This window comes from Suncus etruscus, chromosome 7 (genome assembly GCF_024139225.1).
Source record: "Suncus etruscus isolate mSunEtr1 chromosome 7, mSunEtr1.pri.cur, whole genome shotgun sequence".
NCBI classification, from domain to species: domain Eukaryota; kingdom Metazoa; phylum Chordata; class Mammalia; order Eulipotyphla; family Soricidae; genus Suncus; species Suncus etruscus.
This window is the reverse complement of record NC_064854.1, coordinates 98,703,155-98,717,120: the sequence shown is the minus strand read 5'-3', so window position 1 is coordinate 98,717,120 and position 13,966 is coordinate 98,703,155. Positions and strand designations below refer to the sequence as shown.

At 53.1% G+C, this 13,966-nt stretch overlaps 1 protein-coding gene across 1 annotated transcript; it reads left to right on the top strand.

Annotated features, from left to right (window-relative positions):
• Positions 1-2,502: 2,502 nt before the first annotated feature.
• NATD1 (N-acetyltransferase domain containing 1) lies at positions 2,503-13,679 on the top strand. The gene is made up of 3 exons (XM_049777007.1): positions 2,503-2,773; positions 11,246-11,364; positions 12,963-13,679. The coding sequence occupies exons 1-3, from the start codon at positions 2,668-2,670 to the stop codon at positions 13,077-13,079; spliced, it is 342 nt and encodes a 113-aa protein (XP_049632964.1). The 5' UTR covers positions 2,503-2,667; the 3' UTR covers positions 13,080-13,679.
• Positions 13,680-13,966: the final 287 nt, after the last annotated feature.

Here is a 13,966-nt window from a genome sequence, read left to right as displayed (position 1 = left end):
TTTTTTTTTTTTAATGAAAGAGAGGTTACAGGAAGAATGCTCAAAGGACTGAAGCACATGCCTGGCTTGCAAACATAGTGTCCTGAGCACTTCCAGGAGTAGACCTAGTACCCCAGCATTGCTAAAAAGGCTCCCCCTCCCACCAAAAAGAAACCAGACAATAAAGAGTGCAAGCTAGTTAGGGATCTGATGCACTTCAGGCACATAACTGGCATTTGAGAAACCCCAGCTGAGGTGCTTTAAGCACTAGATAGAGATCTACCACAGGTCAGAGCTACCTAGGAACACAGGTCAACTCCTACCAAGAGGAACGTCTGCTCCCATCCCCCAAGTACATATTGTAGGATTCAGTTAATGGGAAGGTTAGGAAAAGTTAATTAGTCAGTGCTGTTCTATGTGTTACCTCAAGGAACAAGGAGCGGGGCACTGAATATAAGGGTTCTGAATAAATCACAAGTGTTTGGGGTCCGGAGAGATAGCACAGCGGCGTTTGCCTTGCAAGCAGCCAATCCAGGACCAAAGGTGGTTGGTTCGAATCCCGGTGTCCCATATGGTCCCCCGTGCCTGCCAGGAGCTATTTCTGAGCAGACAGCCAGGAGTAACCCCTGTGGCCCAAAAACCTAAATAAACAAACAAACAAACAAATAAATAAATAAATCACAAGTGTTTGGTGTATTTGTTGTTGTTTGTTTGTTTTGGGGTCACACATGGCAGTGCTCAAGGGTTACCGATGGGTCCCTTGCTCAGGGATCACTCTGGCCATGCTCAAGTATCCATGTGGAATGCTGGTGATTGAATCTGGGTCGACCTGTAAGGCAAAAACACCCTACCCCCACTCTAGCCAAATATACAAAACTTCTAAGAGGAAGTTCAGGCCCTGTAAGTTCTGTGTGTTCTCAAGCAAGTCTCTGCCTTTCTAGACATTCATCCCACATGTGGAATGAACTGAAGCGCCTCTAAAGGTGCTTCCTGTATTTTTTGGATCTCTTGTAGAGGAGGTAGCTTTCCATCTCCAACCCCCAAAAGGCTTTTTAGCATTATCCCTCTTGAGCCCACAAGTGCGCATAACCTGAAGCCACCCATCGTAACATGGGCCCAGCCCTTGGAATTTTCCAGCCAACCTAATTCTCAGGCTGGTGATGAGAAATGTCACCTAGCACTGCCTGTATGTAAACTGAGCAAAGCTTTGCTCAGACCCTTGACAGAGCAAGGGTGAAGAAGGTGGATGGCTTGCTGGCCTTAAGGGGACACAGGGTGGCCTAGTGGCCTTAAAGGGCAGGTTGCTACATATCTTGAAAAGATTCCCTTGCACACACACACACACACACACACACACACCCCAAAGCCAGAGAGAGAGAGACACCAAAGCCAGAGAGAGACACACACAGGTTGCTACATATCTTGAAAAGATTCCCTTGCAGACGTACACACACACATACACACACACACACACACACACAAAGTTGCTTCTGAAGCCAAACAGGTTGCTACATATCTTGAAAAGATTCCCTTGCACACACACACACACACACACACACACACACATACCCTAAAGCCAGAGAGAGAGAGAGAGAGAGAGAGAGAGACAGGCACACAGGTTGCTACATATCTTGAAAAGATTCCCTTGCAGACAGACAGACAGACAGACACACACACACACACACACACACACACACACACCCACCAAAGCCAGAGAGAGAGAGAGAGACACCAAAGCCAGAGAGAGAGACACACACACACACACACAGGTTGCTACATATCTTGAAAAGATTCCCTTGCAGGCAGACAGACAGACAGACAGACACACACACACACACACACACACACACACACACACACCAAAGCCAGAGAGAGAGAGAAAGAGACACCAAAGCCAGAGAGAGAGAGACACACACACACACAGGTTGCTACATATCTTGAAAAGATTCCCTTGCAGACGTGTACACACACACACACACACACAAACACAAAGTTGCTTCTGAAGCCAAACAGGTTGCTACATATCTTGAAAAGATTCCCTTGCAGACACACACACACACACACACACACACACACACACATACCCTAAAGCCAGAGAGAGAGAGAGAGAGAGAGAGAGAGAGAGAGAGAGACAGGTTGCTACATATCTTGAAAAGATTCCCTTGTAGACAGACAGACAGACAGACACACACATACACACACACACACACACACACACACACACACACACACACACACACACACACACACACACACACGCCTCTCGCTTCTGCGGGCCAAACAGCAGAAGGAAAAGCGGCTGTGGCGCGCGCACGCGCGCGTTGTTTTGTTTGGACTTGGCGAGGGGAACGCTCGTCGGAGAGGCGCGCGGCCCCTTTAAGAGTCGGAAAGGAATGTATCAAAACAAAAAGGCGGCGCTCCCATTGGCTGCGGGCCTCACGTGACCTCACAGCTGATTCCTGGCCCCGCCCCTTTTCTTCTTCTTCTTTTTTTTTTTTTTTTGTTTCTGCCGCCGCCGCGGCGGCCTGGGCCGAGTGTCAGTTCGAGCCCCGCCGCCGCCTGCGGGTGTCCGGGCTGCGAGCTCGCGATCGGCCGTCCGCGCGCTCCAGCCTTCGTCCCCGACGCCCCCGCCGCGGTTCCCGCGCCCCTCTCCGCGCGCCCCGATCCCCGCCCAGCCGGGGTCGGAGGATGGCACAGCCGGGGGCCGCGGGGCCGCTGGGCGCGCTGGAGCAGGGCTGCCCGATCCGCGTGGAGCACGACCGGCGGCGCCGCCAGTTCACCGTCCGGCTCAACGGTACCGCCCGCCCCCGCCTTTTGTCTGCATGGAGCCGAGCAGGGCCGCCCCCAAGCTGGGCCGCGCTCCCCCCGGTCCGGCCCGGCCCGGCCCGGCCTGCTCCGCATCCCGGGACTTGCTTGCACTCTCGGGCTTGGTGGGGTGCAGCCGACTGGGGGTGCTGGGCTGCCCCTAAAGGGCGCTCCTGGCCGGAGAATGCGGGTGGGTGCGGGTGGAGGGGATTGGGGTGGGAGGGTGGGGAAGGTGGAGACTTGAACCCAGCACCACCACCACCTCCAGATCTCAGCTATCGGGGATCCCCCTCTCTGCACCTGTTTCTGCCGCTGGACACCCCTTAAGGGTTGCTGGTGGGGACCCCCGACTTGCAGGGTGGTATGCATGGCTTAGGCAGCTCTTGGGAAATTAGTTCCTTTGCATATTTGAGGGTTGGAGGGACTTTGCAAAGGTGGGTGGGTGGGTGGGTGTTAGCCTCGGACCCCAGGAACTAAGTAAGAGCACTCTAGCTAAGTTGCATGGGTTTCTTTTTTTTCCCTGTCTCTGCCTTGGGAATGCGGCCAGGGCATACCTCATGGCTGGTTTTACTGGCTACCAGATTCGCAAGGAATAGAAGGACAAGTGTAAGGTTGGCCCCATATGAGTAGAGTAAAGCCCCCTGGCCAAATGTAGACAGATCCCTACTTATAAAATCCAAATTCAAAGTCAGATCTTAGCTTCCTGGAAAGAAAGGTGCCACTTTCTTAGAGGCTTTCTATCCCCCTCCTTAATCTATCCCCCTCATTGACCACCCCAAAATGCCCCCTTGGTTTTCTCATTCCCTCTATATTTGAGATAACAGTTAATAGGTCAAAGCAAAACTGAAAAGCTACTGTAGGGCAGGAAGTGGGGTGGAAAATAGAATGAAAGGAACTGAGAGCCTCTATCTAGCTCTCTTTTTCCATACTCCCTTCCTTCTGCTTTAATGCTTTAATCACTCCTTTCACGCCCAGCCTGGTGCCCTGTGGCAGAGATCAACCCAGAAGGCACCTCAGTGTCACAGTGCCCATTTCTGAGACAGCCCAGAAAAGGGAGAGGTTCTGGTAAGGTGAGGTGAGGTGTGAGTAAGGTGGAGCAGGGTTGGGACAGTATTTCTGGTGCTCTCCTCTCTCTCCCCCTGGCTTTTGTCCATAGAGGGAGTGACTGGGTCAGAGCCTAGGCTTCGGACATTGCTCTTGCAGGGTTCTTCTGCTGGGCTTTGAGCCAGGCTTTGCCACATGTGTTACCACAGCCCTACAATGTGGGTACCCCAAGGAAGCAGAGACTTGCCCAGCATCCCCAAGTTTCACAGCCATCTGATCCCACGCAAGTTAACCAGTCCAACCTTAAGTCTATGCCCACCATCACCCGTGGGCCATCCTGGGCCCAAATGACCATGACCCTCAAACCATGCTTGTATTTAGATTCTCTTTTCTGAGGATCCAGAAAGACCTCTCTAGTCCTGGGGTGGAGGGTGAGAGGTCTCAGGAGGCCCTTTAGAACTTAGTCACAAGAGAAAGGGAATGTTTGTGGTTTTCTTTCTGACTTTCTACTTGCATCTACCCAGACCCTGTTGAGTTGACTGTGGTCAGGGCTGGACATGCCTGTTCATATGTCTCAACTTGCCCCTGTCAGAACTTACTGCCTAGCTGGCTAACTCTAAAGTGGACCGAGAGGAAAAGGGTGTTGCCAGAGAGATAGAGAGATAGCTGCTTGCCTTGCACTGGCTGACCCCAGCTCAGCTCCTGCCACCAACATTTACATACAATCCCTGGAGTTCCTGGAGTGATCCGAGAGTACTGCTGGGTATGGTCCACAAATCCAAAACTTTTTGTTTTGTTTTGTTTTTTGTTTTTGGGCTACACCAGGCGACACTCAGTGGTTACTCCTGGCTCTACACTCAGAAATTGCCCCTGGCAGACTCGGGGGACCATATGGGATGCCAGGAATCGAACCACTGTTGGTCCTGGGTCAGCAAATGCCCTACCACTGTGCTATCTCTCCAGCCCCTACACATTTTTTACATTAAGTTAATCAGGAATTTTCCAGGCAAACCTTGAGCTCCAGGACAAGCCTCCAGCCTCTGTGTAGCTTGGTGGGGGTGGGGTGTCATGCAGCCCAGGTGACCGGACTCAGCAGTTTATGGGGTGAGAAGGACCCTATTTCCTGGCTCAGTCCTGCCACTATTGGGATCTTGGGATCTCTTGAAGTGCAAGGCAGGCCCTGAGGCTGGTTCATTGTATCCATTGAGAGGAACACATTGGGACTGAGTGGCCCAGAGCTCTCCTGCAGATTTCTGCCTAGTCCCCACCACCACCACCACCACCACCACCACCACCACACACACCTTGGCAAAGCAAGGTTGAGAGCTGCTAGTAGGCTTGGATTCTGCAAGAGGAAGGTGGTTGGAACAACTGTATGCAAGGCACAGCCCCGGCCTGCAGAGCCACTTATTCCTCCCAGGTCCCAGGGGTGGAAAAATGTTCTTCCCATTTTAGAGATGAGGAAACAGAGGCATGGAGGAGACTGTCTGCCCAGAGGTGGAGAGACTGGGATTAATTCCAGGTCCCTTAGCATCTTCCCTGTGCCCACCATCTAGGTGCTGGGACTGGCACCTAGACTGACTGAGCTTGGAGGGGAAATGTTCTAGAAAATGTAGACGTGGGGAGAAAGCAAGACAGGGCCTGTGTCAGGAAAGGGTTCCAGTTTCCACCCAGGTTTGGGGACATCGCCCTGGGGATGGTACTGACTAGAGATAGAAAGGGGGCAAGGAAAGGAGATGTGGGGTCGAGGTGAGCCTTCTGAATGAAGGTGGAGATGTAACAGGTGCAAAGGCCATGTGACCCCCACTGTCTGCCGTAGCAAGGAGAGGAGGAGGGTGGAGGCCATGGGGCAAGGTGTCAGGACCTGGGGGCCATTCTGAGCATTTAACTTGAACTGAGAAACATGGGCACTTATAAGGGTCTGGAACAGAATAGGGGTGGAGAATACCCACCCATTGGCTGTGCTTTGCAGAGGGGAACAGAAGCAGGAAGATGGCCTCTGGCTCACCCAGGTAGGGAATGTGCTGAGGTTTCCAGGTGGAAGGGGAGTAAGTCCATATTAGGCTTGTCCAGCCTACTTCATACATCAATAGGTGGGGAAACAAGGCTGAGAGATAGCATGGAGGTAGGGCCTTTATCTTGCATGCAGAAGGATGGTGGTTTGAATTCCAGCATCCCATATGGTCCCCCGCGCCTGCCAGGAGCGATGTCTGAGCATAGAGCCAGGAGGAACTTTTGAGTACTGCTGGGTATGATCCAAACAAACAAACAAACAAACAAAAAAAATAATAGGTGGGGAAGCAGGCTCATTCTGAGGCAGCTGAGCTAGAGGCATACTCCTGCCTTCTGCTCCTCTGAGCTTGCTGCCAGACAATCCATAGGGGGATCCTAAAATCCTGGTGCTTCCAAATTCTCCGCCCATTTTTCAGATGGGAACACGAAGCAACCACAGAGATAGAGGCTGTGGAATTCCCATACAGTTCCAAGGGGCTCTTTGTGGGGTATCACCTGCCTCCTAACTGTAGTGGTCTAGGCCCTCAGCCCCTCTTGTCTAGTCAGAGCCTTCTGAGCCCCACATGTGCAGATGTTGGGAAACAACAGTGGGGCCATCATTGCCCCTTCACTGACCTGGATTCGCTTTTCTCTGCCCAGCTCCTCAGTACTGGGCCATGGCACCCACTGTCCTCAGGGCTGGTGATGACTGCCTGAGACCCTGCACTCTATCCAGCCCCCTAGCAGGTGGTTTCTTTTCTTCATTTCTCTCTTTTTGGGGGGTTGGATGGGCACACTCAGCGGTGCTTGGGGACTCCTCCTGGTTAGTGTTTGGGGTCACTAGGGGCACTGTGAAGTTGGACTCTGACTCCCATGTGCAAAGCATGTGCTCCAGCCCTTTGAGCCCTATCCCTGGTCCCTGGGAAGACTGTTTTTGAGATCCCTGGTGACCCTTCACCTGATGGCTTTCTGGGGCCTTTGAGCAGATCCAGACCACAAGCTCAGAGAAGGTTGGGGGAGATAGTTGTCCTAGTATGCAAATCCCTCGAACACAGCAGTCATCTGGAGAGTAGAGTCCAATGATGTGTGACTCAAGGACCAAGGACTCCCCCTCTGTAAGTCTGACACTTTAACTGCTTCCAAGACCCTCCCAGCTTAGAGCCTAGAGAGCAATAACGATGTCTTCGGGACTGGATGCTGAGAAGGAAATATCTGTGTGCCCAGGAATGAGGGGACACTCACTGCCCCCTACCTCTACCTCACCTCAGGAGGAGATAGTTGAATTACCTTTAAGGCCCAGGACTAGCTTTGGGACCTCAGGCAGAGGTCAGAGCTGAGATTGTGTAGGGGTGGGGACCTTTGTCTGATGCATGCAGCTGGAACTGGGCAATGTTTTCAGACCCTCCCAAGGCCAAAGGGCAGGCTTTATACCAGGGCTCCTAGACTAGCCGCCAGGGGCATCATTCCTCCCCAGGTCCATAAGGACTTGCCAGCGGGCAGTGAGGGGCTGGCACCTATCTTTACAGGTGAGCCCAGCCACTCCTTTTGCTCCTCCTCTCCAGGTTGCCTGCTGCTCAGAGCTTCCATGTCCCACCTGTGAGTCAGGGGGTCACTGCACTGAGTGGTGAGAGATATGTGGAAAGAGAGGGGCTGGGAGGTGGTGGGAAAAGCCCACAAGAGAAACAGCTGCACTAGGACAGCCCCAAGCAGTGTGGTAACAGTGTCTAGGCCAGCCTGGAGATCCTTGAACATGCATGGTAAAGAGACTGGAATGGTTGATAGCGAGAGAAATATTCTTGGGTGTCTGTCTGCTCTGGGCAAGCTATAGGAACATGCAGTGATCAAACCTGTGTGTGCAGCTGAGGGGTGGGTGGACACCAGACCTTCACGGGGTCTGTTTTTCCAGGGCCCAAGTGGTCATCCAGGAATATGGGATGGGTATGCAGATGTTGGTGATGCTTGGGGCTATTATGAGACCATATGTGGTGCCAGGCATTTCAACCTGGGGCAGTGGTAGTGAGCAAGGCTAGCACCTGAAACTTAACTATTTCTCCTGCCACATCCTGGAGTATTGTGGGAGTGAGACAGGTGAGTAGAGCAATATTTTGCTCCAGGTCCTGCCACCTCTCTGCTCTTTGCAGGTGGAGGTAGAAAAAAAGACTGAGGTCTTCTCAGTGGCATGGAAGACTCTATGTGACCTGGCCCTTGCTGGCTCCCTTCATTGGGGGCAATTTGTCAGTTTAGATCAGATTTTTTTTTTTTTTTTTTTTTTTTTTTGGTTTTTGGGCCACACCCGGTAACGCGCAGGGGTTACTCCTGGCTATGCGCTCAGAAGTCGCTTCTGGCTTGGGGGACCATATGGGACGCCGGGGGATCGAACCGCGGTCCGTCTCCTAGGCTAGCGCAGGTAAGGCAGGCACCTTACCTCCAGCGCCACCGCCCGGCCCCCAGTTTAGATCAGATTTGTCACTCAGAATTTTGCCAGTCCCCTAGGGGCCCTTGGTGAGATTTTGGGTAAGGCAGCAGCCAGGGGAGGTATTCCTTCCCTGGGATGGGGGACAGCAGGGAGGACATAGGATGTCAGAATTAGGCCATGAGGAGGCAACTGGGGGCTTGGAAGGGGGAGACCTCAGGACTGGGCATCCCAGACTGCCTGAGTTGGTTTTGGGAAAGGGGTGGGCTTTCCAGGAAGAGGGAGCTGCCCAGGCTGGAGGTCGAGGGCCTGTCTGGGCAAAGCAGAAAGGGCCCAACAGCCACCCAGACCCCATGTGCTAGCAAGCCTAAGTCTCAGTGTCCTATACAGAACCAGGGCCATGGGCTATGGCTCCCTTGGTTGAGCTCTGGGAGGAACCTTGACCTGGGTTGGACTCTGTCTTCATGATTGATTTGCTCTGAAACCCTGATCTTTCCCTCTTTACTGCACTGACTTGGCCTACAGGCATAGAGTCCAGGGATCCTGAAGAGCAAATTCTTCACAGCCCTTTAAAGTCAAAACAAAGGAGAGGCTTTTTTGCTCAGGAATCACTCTGGGGGTACTCAGGAAATCATTTGGATGGATGCCAAGGATTGAACCTGGGTTGTCTTTATGCGACCTGCTGGCTGTATTCTCTTGAGACCCTGATCTTTGTTTTAAGCCAGAAACATTGTTTTTGAAGATTAAGAAAGAAGTAGCATTGGCGTGTCTTCATATGCGACAAGCACTCGCCTGTGCTTTTCCTGCTCTTTGCACCTCGTAGCCAGGTGGTTTTCTCCTGTGAGAGGGTCTGCCCTGACTACTGAGTTCCCTGGCATCTCCCCAGCTCTGTGGGACTGTCCTTCCCTCCTTTAACTTACTCAGCTAAGCCATCAACAAAGTCTGCTCACTACCCTGGGGTACTGGAAGCCCATTCCTTATTCCCTATTGCCTCCACCTTAGCTGTGCCCATCCCCTACTCCTCTGTTCTCCCTGCTCCTACTTCTGCTGTAATCAGAACACTTGAGAAGGCACTATTTTTTTTTTTAACTCTTTGGGCCACACCCTGTGCCGCTTAGGAGTTACTTCTGGTTATTCGTTCCTAGCTCGGGGGACCATATGGGACACTGGAGAATAGAACCATGGTCCTCCTAGATTAGCTGCGTGCAAGGTAAATGCCTTACTGATGTTCTATTGCTCCGGCCGCCACTCTTCTTTTTTTTAGTATGGTTTTGGGTTTGGTTTGGGGGCCATGCCTGGTAGTGCTTGGGGTTACTCCTGGCTCTATACTCAGAAATTACTCCTGGCAGGCTCCAGGAACCGTATGGGATGTGGGGGTTCAAACTCTAGTCGGCCATGTGCAAGGCCAACACCCTCCCTGCTTTGCTGTCACTCTAGCCACATGATGGAGTACTCTTGAAAGGATTTCCTGCTTGTCCTATGGATCACCCAGAGGGGGTCACCCAGCCTTATCCTTGACCCTCCTCTCTCATCTACTAAACCTTCCCATCCCCACTCCTGCCTCCGAGCTCTGCTAAGATTCTCTTCTCAACCTCTTGTAGGGGTGGGGGGTTCTTCACTTTCCTGTCTCCTCAGTACCCCCAGTTCTCTCCCATCTCCTGCCAAGCTACCTCTGAACTTGCTTTTCTGGGCTCTTCTTTTTTTTTTTTTTTTTTTTTTTTTTTGGTTTTTGGGTTACACCCAGTGGTGCTCAGGGGTTACTCCTGGCTATCTGCTCAGAAATACCTCTGGCAGGCACGGGGGACCATATGGGACACCGGGATTCGAACCAACCACCTATGGTCCTGGATCGGCTGCTTGCAAGGCAAACGCCACTGTGCTATCTCTCCAGGCCCTCTGGGCTCTTCTTTTTTTTTTTTGGTTTTTGGGCCACACCCGGCGGTGCTCAGGGGTTACTCCTGGCTGTCTGCTCAGAAATAGCTCCTGGCAGGCACGGGGGACCATATGGGACACCGGGATTCGAACCAACCACCTTTGGTCCTGGATCGGCTGCTTGCAAGGCAAACGCCGCTGTGCTATCTCTCCGGGCCCCTCTGGGCTCTTCTTGATCTCTTCTTTTTGTTCCTCTGTGAGGCCAGGGTCTTTGTTTGTGTGTTGCTGCATTCCCAGTACGAAGGCTTTTATTCCTGGGGCTCGTTTCTGCAATAGAAATGGATGAACTGGAAAAATGGGTAGATGGGTGGTCAGGCCAGCAGGTGGGTGGGAAAGAGTGGATACTGATGGCTTGGCTGGAGGGCATCCATGTTTTTCCAGCAGGAGTTTGGGATGACGTTGGTGCTATGTCAGGTGGTCAGGGAGGTCCATTTTTCCCTTCATCCTCGGTCCAGTGTCAGTTGCATGCTGGGCTCTCCGATTGGGCCTAGTGGATAATCCCTTTACATCTCTAGGCCCATCTCTCTGGTTTGTAGGGACTTGCTGGGCCTGGGATCCTAGCTTCTGGGGAGACATTTGGGCAGACATATGCTGGGAGAAGGTGCTGAGATTGAAAGTGCCTTCTCAGGGCCAGAGAGATAGCATGGAGGTAGGGTATTTGCCTTGCATGCAGAAGGATGGTGGTTCAAATCCCGGCATCCCATATGTTCCCCGGAGCCTGCCAGGAGTGATTTCTGAGTGTAGAGTCCAGGAGTCACCCCTGAGCGCTGCTGGGTGTGACCAAAACAAACAAACAAACAAAAAAAAAAAAACACAAAAAAGAAAGAGAAAGAAAGTGCCTTCTCGCTACTACTGGAATGTTTCAAAGAACCACCTCACCTCTCTGAACCCTTCCAGCACCTCTGGGAGGAATGTGGGGCTGTACACCACTTTATGAATGAGGAAGTTGAAGTACAGAAGTTCTTCAAGGTGCAGACCCATCAGTCTGGCTCCAGATGCACATCCCACCCCGCCCTCTGCCTGACTGGGCCCCTCCGAGCACCTTGGCCTCCTCACCCATGCACCTCTGTCCCCACACAGGGTGCCATGACCGGGCTGTCCTGCTTTACGAGTATGTGGGCAAGCGCATTGTGGACCTGCAACACACCGAGGTCCCTGATGCCTACCGCGGGCGTGGCATTGCCAAGCACCTTGCCAAGGTAAGTGGTGCCCTCCTCTCCATGTTGGCCTGAGAGCAAAGTGACAGTAGGGTGCTAGGTACTGAGCTATGTTTTCCTTGCTCCTTAGTTTCATGTCTTACCCTGGGTCCAGGCCCTGGATGTACAGAATAAGCCTCAGGAAGCCCTTGAGGCATAGCTAGGCAGAGAACATTAACATGTGTGCTCTTTACAACCCCTTCATCCCTAGAGCACCCCCAGACCTAAAGCTGAGGTGTCTTGGAACCCTCTGAGGCTACTCCTTGTTCTCCTCCCACTTTAATTGCTTCAGCCCGAGTTGGGATAGAGGGCTTGGACATCTTTTTTTTTTTTTTTTTTTTTTTTTTGGTTTTTGGGTCACACCTGGCAGTGCTCAGGGGTGACTCCTGGCTGTCTGCTCAGAAATAGCTCCTGGCAGGCACGGGGGACCATATGGGACACCGGGATTCGAACCAACCACCTTAGGTTCTGGAGCGGCTGCTTGCAAGGCAAACACCGCTGTGCTATCTCTCCGGGCCCGGGCTTGGACATCTTTGAAACAGTGGCTACTACCTTCTTTGCACCCAAAGCTTGGTGTGCAAGTCTGGAGGGATGCCTCCAGGTGACTGAAGAGGAACCCCTGAGGGCCACTACCTTGAGTAATAGCAGAGGAGGAATGGGCTTCCCCCCAGCTTTAGGGAGCCACTGCCAGCATGGACACTGCACAGCTGCCCAGGGCACAAGGCCCTTCCATCTTAGCTTCCAACAAATGACTCATTTCTCCTTGTCTATGGCTTGGGAGTTTACCCTGGAGCCCTGCCATGGAGCATCTCAGATGGTGGACCTGGGTTCCGGTCAGGACAACAGGTGAAAAAGACCTGGCTTGAGGTACTGAATGTGTCATCTGCGAGGTAGTTTCTAGTAGTTTCTAGTAGTTGCTCAGAGCACGCTGCTCCCCTTCCACCAAGCTGAACAACCACACCGGTATCCTCTAGGTATTCTATCCACCTCTGGACTCCAGCTATGTGCAGGGCACTGAGGAGCCAGGAGTTAGCCTTGGTCCACAGGCACCCATGTTTATCTCTCTGTACAACCAGCAGGTGCAGAAGCCCTGTATGTGGTCAGGACTCGGGTCTGGCCCAGCCTAGAGGGTAAGGGATGGGAGAGGCTTCCAGTGAACTGCCACAGACATCACATGGCAGAGAAGAGTTGAAGGCCAGTGCCTGTGAGATGAAAGGAGGGGACCACTCGAATGGGTGGGCAGGAAGATAGGCACAGGTGGGATGGAAGTCCCAGGCTAAGTCTTTCCTGCTCTGTCATGAGGTTTAGAATTGCATCCATATTTTTCCTGCAAGGGGGAGAGATGCTCGAATGGTTCTGTCCCAAGACTGAATCCAAATGAACTCACTTACTCTTTATGTGATTTGGGGCAACCTACTAAAACTTCTTGCCTCAGTTTCCCAAGCTGGAACAGGGTGTGTGCAGAGTCTTCCTTCTTCATTGCTCACTGGAGAGATCTCTGACCAAGGACGGCCCACTTTGTCCCGGGGCAGAGCAGCCCGGGAGCCATAAACCTGGTGGCATCCAAGGCACTTAAGGCAGTTCATTCTGTCCTTGGCCAGGCCGCGCTGGACTTCGTGGTGGAGGAGGACCTGAAGGCTCATCTCACGTGCTGGTACATTCAGAAATACGTCAAGGAGAACCCCCTGCCGCAGTACCTGGAGCGCCTGCAGCCGTAGCCTCAGCCACAGAGCTGGCGCTAGAGTTAGCCCTTTGCTCAGGCCACTGCCTGACTGGCCCAGTGAGTTCTCAGGAAACCTGGTCCCACCAGGGCCGGACTTGGAGTTCTTTGTAAGAATGCTATCTGGAGCTCCTGAGGGCAGCTGCCAATCATGGGTGTGCCCCCTCTGGCCCACAACAGGCCACTCGTCTCAGACACACCTGGGCCTGTGAGCACTGCGTGGATGGGAACCTGGGCACATTCAGGCTTCTGCTTGCAGTGAGCCCCCTGCTCTGGGAGCAGCAGAACTGACATGGGCCCCGTCCCCCCAGCTGCCCTTCGAGGTCCACCTACTTCCTTCAGATGGGGAGGGTGTCCCCTGAGCCCAGAGGAGCAATAAGAAACCTCGTGTGCCAACTTCACTGGGGGGCAGAGCACCAAGTGTGGCTGCCACCAGCACTGCCCCTTCCCTTCCTCTGGCTACTGTGCTCGGCATGGGGGGTAATGGGGGCGAGAGAAAGAGGGTCTTCTCTGACAAGCAGGCAGGCCCAGAAGCTGGGGTGCTACCTGGACCTCACAGCACACACACACACACCCATGCACACAAACACAAATGCACACCCACCAGAGGAAGCTCCGAGCTCACTGTAGGAGGGAGGCTTGGGGGGAGGGTTCTGCCCTTGGAAGCCAGCCCTTGGTGATCTGTCTACCTTGTAGGAGACCATGGTTCACCAGGCCCAAATTCACCCTGGTCAGCCAGAACCCAGTTCCAGGGCAGCCCAAGCAAGCAGCCCAGGAGTAAACCCTGTGGCTGGGTTTCTTCAAGACCCACTGGAGCAAGGCCTGGGGGCCTGACTCCTTTGAAAAGCTCTCTGCCCTCCCCCTCCAAGAGGAAGGAAAGTGGCC

Coding starts and splice junctions, on each gene's coding strand:
- NATD1 (XM_049777007.1), top strand. CDS start 2,668: ATGGCACAGCCGGGGGCCGCGGGGCCGCTGGGCGCGCTGGAGCAGGGC. Junction 2,774..11,245: donor GTTCACCGTCCGGCTCAACG/GTACCGCCCGCC, acceptor GTCCCCACACAG/GGTGCCATGACCGGGCTGTC. Junction 11,365..12,962: donor TTGCCAAGCACCTTGCCAAG/GTAAGTGGTGCC, acceptor GTCCTTGGCCAG/GCCGCGCTGGACTTCGTGGT.